At 61.4% G+C, this 10130-nt stretch overlaps 1 protein-coding gene across 1 annotated transcript; it reads right to left on the reverse strand.

Moving 5' to 3' along the window:
• Positions 1-341: 341 nt before the first annotated feature.
• Positions 342-8189, reverse strand: ANGPTL4 (angiopoietin like 4). Its single transcript, XM_035348192.1, has 7 exons — positions 7615-8189; positions 6948-7058; positions 6435-6567; positions 2087-2200; positions 1899-1994; positions 1330-1605; positions 342-795 (listed from the first exon to the last, which is right to left on the reverse strand). The coding sequence occupies exons 1-7, from the start codon at positions 8149-8151 to the stop codon at positions 614-616; spliced, it is 1449 nt and encodes a 482-aa protein (XP_035204083.1). The 5' UTR covers positions 8152-8189; the 3' UTR covers positions 342-613.
• Positions 8190-10130: the final 1941 nt, after the last annotated feature.

Raw genomic sequence — 10130 nt, forward strand, 5'->3', positions numbered from 1 at the left:
CCCTGCATCCTCCCAGTGACACCCGTATTCCCAGCGGGTTGAAGTCACGGGAGCAGGGCTGCATGGCAGAAGCAAGAGCAAGCTGTCAGAGGCTCCTGCCCCACGGGGCCAGGGGGGAAATAGGGGGAAACTCACAGGGGGTGCGTACAACCGATATGGGAACAACGGTGAGAGGTGGGATACGGCAAGGCTCAGTACCCAACGGCTTGGGGCAGGGTAGCAAAACCCTTCCTGTGCCTCCCTTTTACCCCAGCTCATCAAAACCAGCATGGAAGTGTTGAGGTGGGACAGAAAGCACCAGATGACTTGAACTCGCCACAGCAGCGTGAGGCGGACTGGAAGACCCCCGGGCATGCTCTGGAGGTTGACCTCCCTGCCGGCAGCTCCCCTCCTGCTTTGGGAGCTCCCATCCAGGGGCTTCGGCGACACGGAGCTGTTTTGCTTGCAGTGAGGAGCTGCGCCGTGCCACAGCCCCTGCCCGCTAAAGGGCTGCTAGCAAAGAGAAACGGTCCTTGAGGGCTTCCTGGGGAGGGTGGGCTGATTTTCTGTAAACACCAAGTGATGGAGCTCACATCTGTGCTCCACGGAGAAGGTCAAGTCTGAAACGGCAGCTTCAGGGCTCTGCTCCCAGTGCTGTGGGTTGGATTTTCATGGTGGTGGACTTCAGAGGGTAGTATCTGCCTTTCCATGTCTTCCAGAAGATGCCCTGCTTGCGCTCGTGCCTCTGGCGAGGGATGGAGCGGAAATACTTCCCATTGAGGTTGGCATGGCCACAAGTGCTGAACCACCAGCCACCTACCAGGACAATGCAGAGGAGGGTTAAACCCATAGCACTTCCAGCCAGAACACAAACCCAGCTTCAAGACAGCTGCTGCCCCTGCTTTCCCCCAACTCCAAGGCTTTGGGAACTTATAAGACCTTGTACACATTTGAGGACTCCCATGCACTAGAAATCCTTGCACAGACCCAGTAGGAGCTCAGGACATGTCTGTACGTCCCTGCTGCTCTTTGCTGCATGCAATAAAACTTCACCAAACCCTGCGGCAGCCCCATCTCAGGCCTGGGCCTGGCCCCTGCTTTACTCGAGGGTGGCAGCCAGCAAAGCCCTTACAGAGGCAGCTGCTTGGGCCAAGACCTGCACCATGGCTTCAGCTCCCCTCCCCGTTCCTCACACGACTCTTCCCATGGATCCCTCCTCCCCCAGGTCTCGGGTGCAGGGAACAAAGTGGCTTAGCACCAGAGGGAGCATCCAGCCCCAGCCCACTCCTGGCCACCGCCGGGGGTGGAAGGGAAAGCACGCGTCCCTGGGAAGGAAGAGCCCGTACTGACCTGAGAGGTGCTTGGCACAGTTTGTGTCAGCTTTGAGGTCGTGGTCACGATCCCGAGTGGAGAAGGGTAGCTGCCTGAAGTCCCCAATGGCATTTTCCAGTTCTCCAGACAGAGGCCCCAGCAGGTTGAGAGTGTAGGCTGTGCTCTCTCCACCGAGGCTGAACTCAAACTGAACCTCCTGGGAATTTCCCTCCCAGTCCTCCAGCTCGATCAGGAGGTTGTACCTTTCCTCCTGGACAAGGTGATGGATCTTCTCCAGACCCAGCCAGAAGTCACCTGAAACAAGAAACTTTGCCTTGGTCACAGGAACAGGAACAGGACAGGCTGCAGAGGCAAACAGGGCCCTGGACGGGACAAGCCAGGAGACGGCAGCATCTGAGTCGCTGCGTGCCACGTTGTGGGACACGTCAGAAAGACCAGACACAACAGCGGCGTCCTCCCTCTCCTCACCCCAGCACTGTGCTCCAGCATGTGGAGATCTCTAGGGGCCAGCAAGGGGGGAATAACTCATCCTTGCTTAAGCTGTCACTTATCCTGTGATAAGAAGATCGATGCCATCATCCACCTACCATGAAGGTCTCCAAAGCCATTCTTGTAGGCATCCCAAAGTTGGTCAAAGTCTACGGAGCCATCTGTACGCCTCTGGATCACTGTCCAGCCACCTTCTGTGGGGATTAAAGACAGACATTTCAGGGCTACCGTTGGCAAGGCCGCTGTGCAGAGTGCTGCGAGGCGCACGGCATCTCCGGCACGTTACCTGCAGTCATGTCGCAGTAGACTTTGAAGGGCTGAGACCCCGAGGGCTGCACCTGGAAGATGCCGCTGCTTTGCTGCCCGGCCAGGAAGAGCTGCTGGCAGTCCTCTGGGAGCTCTGCAGGAAGAAGGAGAAGGCGTCTGAGAAAAGACGTCCCCGTGTCCCATGTCCCCCGGCTGCTGCCACCACGACCCCGGCAGGCGCAGCCCTTGCCGGGATCCCGCCAGCTGCGCGCACCTGCGGCGTTAGACATGTGCTGGAGCCGACGGCCCCAGCATTTCAACGCCAGTGACCCAATATCTTCCCATTTATCCTAACACAGCTATTTGGGCTCCTGTCCAAGGCAGAAGCTGGGCATCGGGCCAGGCGGCAGAAGCCCAGGGCTGGGGAGCACGGCTCCCCGGTGAGGGCAGAGACCGAGGCACTTCCAGCTCCCTCCAGGGTTTGGGACGGGGCAACGACAAGGCAACAGCCTGCGAGGGGAAAGCTTCCCCATCTCAGCCCCGTATTGAAGCCCTCCAAGGGCTATGAGGTGGGAAGAAAGTCCAGAAGGCGCCCAGCACACATCCAAGCCAAGCCTGATGCTGGTGCTGGCAGGCAGGGAGCCAGCCTTGGGGCACCCCCGGTGCCCTGAGAGTCGCTGACCGGGGTGGGTGGGCGCGGGGAGCCCCGGCTGATCGCGCACAGGCTGAGGCCACCCCCGGCACGGGGCTCCCACCTCTCCTTCCGCCCCTTGGGGACTTTGCCCCTGGCTGCCAGCAACGCACCGTTTCAACAGCGCTGATAAAAGTCCAGCCAGGAACCGCCACCCGCAGCACCCGGCGAGGAAAAAAACCTGTTACAAAACCCGAGTCGAAAGGCCGCTGGAGGATGCGTGGAGGCTTCAGCCAAGGGGTGCCGGCACGCTCAAGGGGCTCTTTGTGTGCCGGGACAGGTGCCCCCAGCCCCCCGGCCCTGTCACCCCCAGACAAAGGCACTCTGTTCCCCCGCTGTGGGGGCAGCTCCCGGGTGAACGTGGGGTGGATTCGGGTGGCTCGCAGCTGCTGCCAGCATGACCCCAACGTGGGCGGCTGGGGAGAGCCGAACACCGGCATCCCCCTCCCCGTCCCTGCAGCCCCTCTTGGAATCCCCCCCCCCGGGCAGCAGCAGCCCCCGGGGGTCCGTGTGGGGAGAGCAGCCTCCCCCCACAGCCACAGCGCTTCGTCTGGGGCCAAAGGGTGGGAGCAGGGCCTTCGGGCTGCTGAGGGGGAGGGCGGCCCCGCAGGACATCGCACAGGCCCCGGCCCCATTGGGGAGACGGAGCCAGAACTGGAGGAAAGGTCAGCGGGGAGGGGGGGCGGGGGACAGCAATGTGACACCCACCGCCACCTTTCACCCACTTCCAGCCCCTTATCCCCCCCTCGCCCCCCCTGCAATTAACTTTCCCCGCCTTGGCGGCCCCCTTCCCGCACCCAGCGCTGCCCGCAGCATCCCTCAGTCCTGCCTGATGCCAAGGCGGGACCGGGTGCCACCAAGACCACCGGTGCAAGCACAGGACGAGACCCCGGCCCGTGCACACGCGGACAGAGGGCGAGCTTTTTGCACAAAGGATCAAAGCACAAAGCACGGGGCGTGCTGGGGACACCAAGCACATCACCAACACGCGCGCTTCCTAGGCAAAAAGCAGCCGGGGAAGGCAAAGGGAGCTTAAAGGGAAGGAACCTCCCAGGGTGGTCCCTGACCCCACAGCGAGCCCAGCTCACACAGAGGCAGCAGGGATGTCCCGGAGGCTCCCAGCAGCAGCAGCACGCCCGCAGCAAGCCCTCGGTGCTCTCCTCGCCTCCCACATTATCGCCGGCCCTGGCAGGATGGTGCCCAGGCGGATGCTCAGCTACGCCACGTGGCTCCCGCGTGCTGAATTCAGCCCTGTCCCGGTTGTTTTTTTCACTGGGCTCTGACCAAGCTCTTTGCACTCTTATCTCTTCTGTTTTCCCGGGGCAATGGGGACTTTCAAGCAGCTGAATGAGATGCAGCTGCTTGAACAGCCTCAGCTCAATCTTTGTCTGAGGAGCACGCTCCTCAGTTCCAGCTTGTGTTGCACATCCGTATGGCACCAGCAGAACAACAAGGCCTCCTGGCTGCACTGGATGTTTTCCTTTCCCTCCCCCTTTATTTAGCCAAACAAGACTTCAAATCAACAAGGCTCACTGGAGCAGCCCCAGGCATGGCACCGTATTCACCCAGCAGGATCTCCAGGCGCGATGGAGGTCACCAACCTGTGACAAACACGGTCCCGGCGGCGGGCAGGGCGTGCCTGGCTGCGCTCACTCCCCACCGGGGCTGTTTGCATCGCCTGCCCCTCACCCTCCCCAGCCCGATTATTTTGGAGTCCCAGCACCACGGGGAGAGCGGGGCTTTACCTTTCGCCTACTGGGCCAGCTGCCAGGGAGAACAGGCTCTGCCTAAAGACATGATCCTCTTTCTGCAAGTGATTAAACCTTTCACTCTCGAGGCTGCTCCAAGCCTTCAACTTTCACATGCTTGGCACGCCGCCATCCCTGGCCTGAAAACTTGTGTTCACTGGATGCAAATAAAAGGGTCTTTCTGAAAAGGCTGCTGGTGGAGTTCATTGCTGCTCCCCCGGGCTGTGCCAGCATCGTGGGTCTGCCTGACAATAGGCAGGGAGCAGCCACGGGCACGAGGCTGAGCCGCAACTGCCTGCTCTGAGAGCTGCCAGCAAGCCTCCCAGGCAGGGGGCACAGGGCCAGCCTTGCCAGATATTGTCTGCTTTAAGATTTGCCAGAAAACTCACTCAACTTGGTAATGAAAGGAAGCCAATTTGTTTTCTGTCAGTGATATCAACAACAGGGATTAGGCAAGAGAAGGGGGGAGCTCGCGGCTCGGTCAGCCCATCGGAATGGCTGGGATGCCCAGCACGCTGAGGGCGCGCAGGGTGCACGGCGTGCAGATGGGAGCCAGGAAACATGCTGTGCTGAGCTCTCACACCCCCTGTTGCTGCATCCCCACGGGTGGTGGGGTCCTCGCTGCGCCCCGAGGCGTTTCACAAGGGCTGCAGCACCCAGCACCCACCAGCCGGCGCAGCCTACATTCGACACCAGGAAATAGCACAGACCTCGCCCACCTCCTCGCACCCCGCTTTCGGTGTAACCCGGAGCTGAGAGGAGAGCAGGAGACGCTGCTGGAGACAAGTCACAAAGCAAAAAGCTGGGAGGAAAGTGGAAAAAAAGAGGTTTGGAGACAGTCCTCCAGCTTGATAGTACCGCTCTGAGCAGGGGAGATCTTGCACAGCCCCGTCGCAGGCTGGCTGGCCCCGCGGAGCCGGGTGCCAGGGGTTTGGAGCACCGTGTCCCATCTCTCCTTATCTGCATGGATTCTTTGTTCAGCTCACCCAGTGTTCAAGCACAGCGGTGACAGCTCTGGGCTCCACATTGAACTCCCATGTGCTTTCCCATAGCTGTCCCTGCGTTAAGCCCTAAGCAGGATTTCCCCGTGGATCCTCGCCCTGCTCAGTTTCTATTTGGCTCAGACTGGACATCCCCAGACAGCTGCACAGACGCTTCCCTGGCCAGCGGAGCCAGCGCTGTGATTTAGCTGACACGACACGAGAGCAGCTGCTCCCGGCCAGTGAACCCTGCGGGATCGCAGGTTTCTATCTGGGAGGGAGGTTGCAAGGCACAGCGTGGCGGGGAAAGCCACTGAGACCCCTGTTCTGGGCTGCTCCGCTGCCCTGCGGGAGCTCCTCCATCCCTACCAACGCAGGGGATGCTCCAGGCAGAAACAGGGGCTTTGGACACGACCTCCTCTCGCCTGCTCTAGCACACGTTTCCTAGGGCTGCGACCCTCCAGTGCAGCTCCCAGACATTTGCTGCAGCTCAGCACCGTCCTCTAAGGATAGTACAAGCTGAGGCACTCATCTTCCATTTTTGAGACCCAAATACAAGCAGAGGGGGATGGCTGCACAAGGATGTAGTTGTCTTCTCATGGCCCAGGACACCCTAACACTCCCTTCCACCCAAGAGGCAGATTCTGCTTGGCAAAAGTGAGAGCAAGTGAACAAGAGCCAACTCCAGGGAGCAGAGAAAAATACCTGCTAGCAGTTTCTTTGCTTCCCACTGCATTCTTAACATCAGGCAGAAAAATTCCTCCTAAACCCTTAAATTCCTGCTGGACTAATACTGATCCTGAAGGCTGGGTCCTGCCCATGCTCCAGATCTTATCCAGCCTCAAGCCCCAGTTTTGTGAGCAAATCTCACATCGTGAGTCAGGACAACTGAACCTTTTGTTTCCGAATGACTGCAACTGCTGCTGGTTTGCCCCAGCAAGAATCAGGGCGGCACATGCAGATACTTACTCTGCGTCAGCACAGACTCCACGCTCGCGTTCTGGCTTTGGTTGGTGTGGCTGAGGCTTTTCTTCAGGTTTATCTTCCACTTCGGAGACTGCGTTTTGTTGTCCTTCAGGTGTAAGGGGATCAGTAGGTTGACCTGCAAAGAACAGAAGATGCAAGTCAGAACAGTTTTATCTCAGCTCCTTTTCAACACAGCTGCCCAGCAGAGCTGATGGGTCACAGCATGGGCTGCCCCCCCATGAGCAGGGTGATGCAACTGGGGTGAGACCTGAGCTGGGGGCTGAACTTGCCCAGAAAGCTCAAGGAGCAGGAGGCATCCAAGGCTGGCACAGCCAGGAATTATTGTGGATTTTTCACACCCATGAAAATGATTTTATTCTACAGGTAAACTAAACAGGACAGCACAGAGCTGCTCGTTTCCCACACAGCAATACCTCACTATGCAACCACTGCTGCTCCTGCTACCAATGTGCCATGCCACACGGTCGCTGCGTGTAGAGCTGGACGGGTGCTCACCTTGCTCTGCAGGCTTTTAATCTGCAGATTCTGCTTGTCCAGCTTGTACTGCTGCTGCTTGATCTTCTGTAAGAGCTCCTCGATTCGGGAGTTCTGGGCATCCATCAGGGTCTGCGGGGGGAAGAGCTGGGTGAACCCCACAGCAGCACGTATGGCAGGGAGCCGGGCAGGACGGTGCTCCCGGAGCCCTGGGGCAAGGTCGCCTCTGGCAACTCCAGTGTCCCCAGGCTGCTCGGGTCCCCCCCAAACCGCTGTCACAGTGCTCCGGGTGGCTCAGGTCTCTCTGTGCTGATCCCCGTGTCTTGGGAGGGTTGGTCCCCACAAGCGCCCCCAGGTCGATCCCCCCCCAGCTATTCCCGGTGCACCGAGGGGGTCGGGTCCCCCAGCACTCTCCCGGTGGCCAGTCCCCACCAGTGGCTCCCAGGAGGGCAGGGGACCCTCCGCTTCTGCCAGCCGGTCCCGGTGCCCCCGGTCGGGTCGGGTCCCCCTGGGTTCCCCCGGGGCCGCTCCCCCTGCGCGCTCCCGGCGTCCCCGCTCGGGTCGGTCCCGATGGGGTCTGGTGCTCCGGGTCGGGTCGGGTTCCCCCGGCTCCCGCGGGGCCGCTCCCCCTCCCCGGTCTCTCCCGGTGCCCCCGGGTCGGGTCGGGTCCCCCCGGCCCCGCGCTCACCTGCAGCGCTCCCAGGTCCTTGGCGCTCTGGTTCTCGGCCGGCCGCGCCTGCAGCGCCTGCCGGACGCGGCTCTCCAGCTGCTCCAGCCGGCCCTGGATCTCGGCTTTGTCGGCCGCCACCTCCTCCAGGCGCTGCCGCAGCGCCTCGGAGAGGTTGAAGAGCTGCCGGCCTCGGCCCTCCAGCTCCCGCACGCTGGCCCGCAGCAGCTCGCCCTGCTCCTGCGTCTCCCGGGCTTGGCGCAGCAGCCGCCCCATGGAGCTGTTGTGGGCGCTCAGGCGGCTGCCGAGCTCCCGCATCTGCCCCTTGGTCCTGTCCACATGCTCCTTCAGGCCGTGGCCGAGCTGCAGCAGCCCGTGGGCGATCACGTTCACCTCGTCCCAGGAGGCGAACTGCGCCCGCCGCTCCTTGCCGCCCGCCACCGCCCGCCGCTCGCTCCCGGCTCGCCCCGGTGCCGGTGCCGGTCCCGGTGCCGGTGCCACCGCCATGCCCGCCGCCGCCGCGGCGCACAGCACCAGCGCTGCCCCTGTGAGCTGCATGGCCGGTCCCGGTGCGCGCCCCGCCGCCGCGCCGCCGCTTTTATCGGCGCTCGGGCGGAGACCGGCCGCATCACGGCGGGGAGTGCCCGCCGCCGGCCCGCCCCGCGCCGCCCGGCCCCGCCGCTTTGTTCGCTTTCCCCCCGCAGCCGACCCGGCTCCCGCACCGAGGGGCCCAGCCCCAGCCCTTTCCTCAGCCCCGGCCCCGGGAAGAGCCGTTCCTTCCCTGCCAAGCCCTATGTGTGCCTGGTGTTACACCCTGCCATGTCCTCCACCCATCCCCATCTCCACCTCCATCCCCACCTCCACCTCTGTCTCCGTCTCCATCTTCATCTCCATCTCCGGCTCCATCACCATCCCCATCCCATCCCATCCCATCCCATCCCATCCCATCCCATCCCATCCCATCCCATCCCCATCCCTATCCCCATTCCCATCTCCATCCCATCCCCATCTCATTCCCCGTCTCGTTCCCATCCCCATCCCTATCCCCATTCCCATCCCATCCGTGCTGATGGCCCTGCCCCACATCCTAACCCGGGTACCCTCCTTGCCACCCTGTTGCCTCACCCCTCTCAGAGCAAACCCCATGGATCTCCCAGCCATGGGAGCTGCCACACCAGGTGCCTGCACCCGCAGCCTCTCCCCGGCAGCCCTTGGCACAGAGATCCCCGTGGATGGCGAGCTGGGAGCAGTTGGCCTTGGGGTGGGTGTGTGCTGCAGGCACCGGGCTCCCAGGCCATGCCCTAATGGGTGCTGGGGCCCTGCAGTGGGTGCAGGGCTCTGCTGGGTGCCCCAGACCGTGGCTCTGATGCACACTGCAGGCACAGGGTTTGTGGGTGATGCTCCTCTGTTGCCCCTGGGGGGAGCAGGGCATTCATTCATCTCAACACTCCCCATCTCTAAGAGAGCCGAGGATGAATTCCTCCCCCAGCTAAAGGCTCGTTCACCCCCTTGTAAAAATGTGCATCTTATTTCACTTGCAAACATCTCTGACTCCAGTTACCAGCTCTTCCCTCTCGCTCTGCCTTTTTCCACTAGCTTAGAGCGATTTTCTGCCTCTGTTTTTTTTTTCCTCCCCACGAAGGAATTCACACTCTGCGATGGAGCCTCTCTCGGCTCTGCTCAGAAGAGAGCAGATGGAGCCCTTCTGCTCCCTCCCTGCCGGGTGCTTCCTCCTGCCGCCCCATGCTCAGCACGGCAAAGCACATCCTGGAGCCGGAGCTGCCTTCCCAGCCATGCCGTCCTTAAGGGGTGAGCCCCCCCCTTCCCACCACTTGCTGAGCCCGTGGGGGACAGAGGCTGGGGTGGGGGCTTGTGCCGCGCTCCCCCCTCTCAGCTGGATAAACCCCCAGCAGCTCTACCTCCATCCCACCACCGCTCCCAGCCCTGCAGCTCAGGGTAGGGCCCATCCGTCCCTTTTTCATCTTGTCCAAAAGCGCTCGGCAGTGGCGCTCCCCATCCCGAGGGTCCCTGTTTCATTGCGACTTTGCAGAGCTGGTTTCCAAGCCCAGCCTCTCCCAGCTACAGCCTGGCAGGAGCTATGACCTACACTTCCAGCTCATTTTCCTGTGCCCAAGTAAGCGACTGATATTTGGGTTTCCCGTGCTTTTTCCTTTGTGGAGACAAACTCCTTGTTCCTGGGGGTGAAGCAGCTCTTTGGTGTATGTGAGTTGATGCACGGGGTGTGGGAGGTTCCTGCTGACGGCTCCTTGCTCTTCTGGCCCTGTGCCCCTCCCTGCCATGCTCACAAACATTTCACAAGCTTTTCCTGGGCTGCTTCTCACAAGAAGGGTGAGCAAGAGGCCTCCCAGCCAGCACCTGCAGCTGACAGCACAGGGAGGAGTTGCCGAGGTAGGGGCTGGAAGGAGGAATTTGGGAAATTTTTGGCAGGCAGAGTAGCCTGGGAGCCCCCAGCCGCACTGCTGGCATTGCTTCCGCGTTTATTACAAAGCCAGAAAGAATTTTCCGAACGAGGAAAA

Source organism: Oxyura jamaicensis, chromosome 28 (genome assembly GCF_011077185.1).
Source record: "Oxyura jamaicensis isolate SHBP4307 breed ruddy duck chromosome 28, BPBGC_Ojam_1.0, whole genome shotgun sequence".
NCBI classification, from domain to species: Eukaryota; Metazoa; Chordata; class Aves; order Anseriformes; family Anatidae; genus Oxyura; species Oxyura jamaicensis.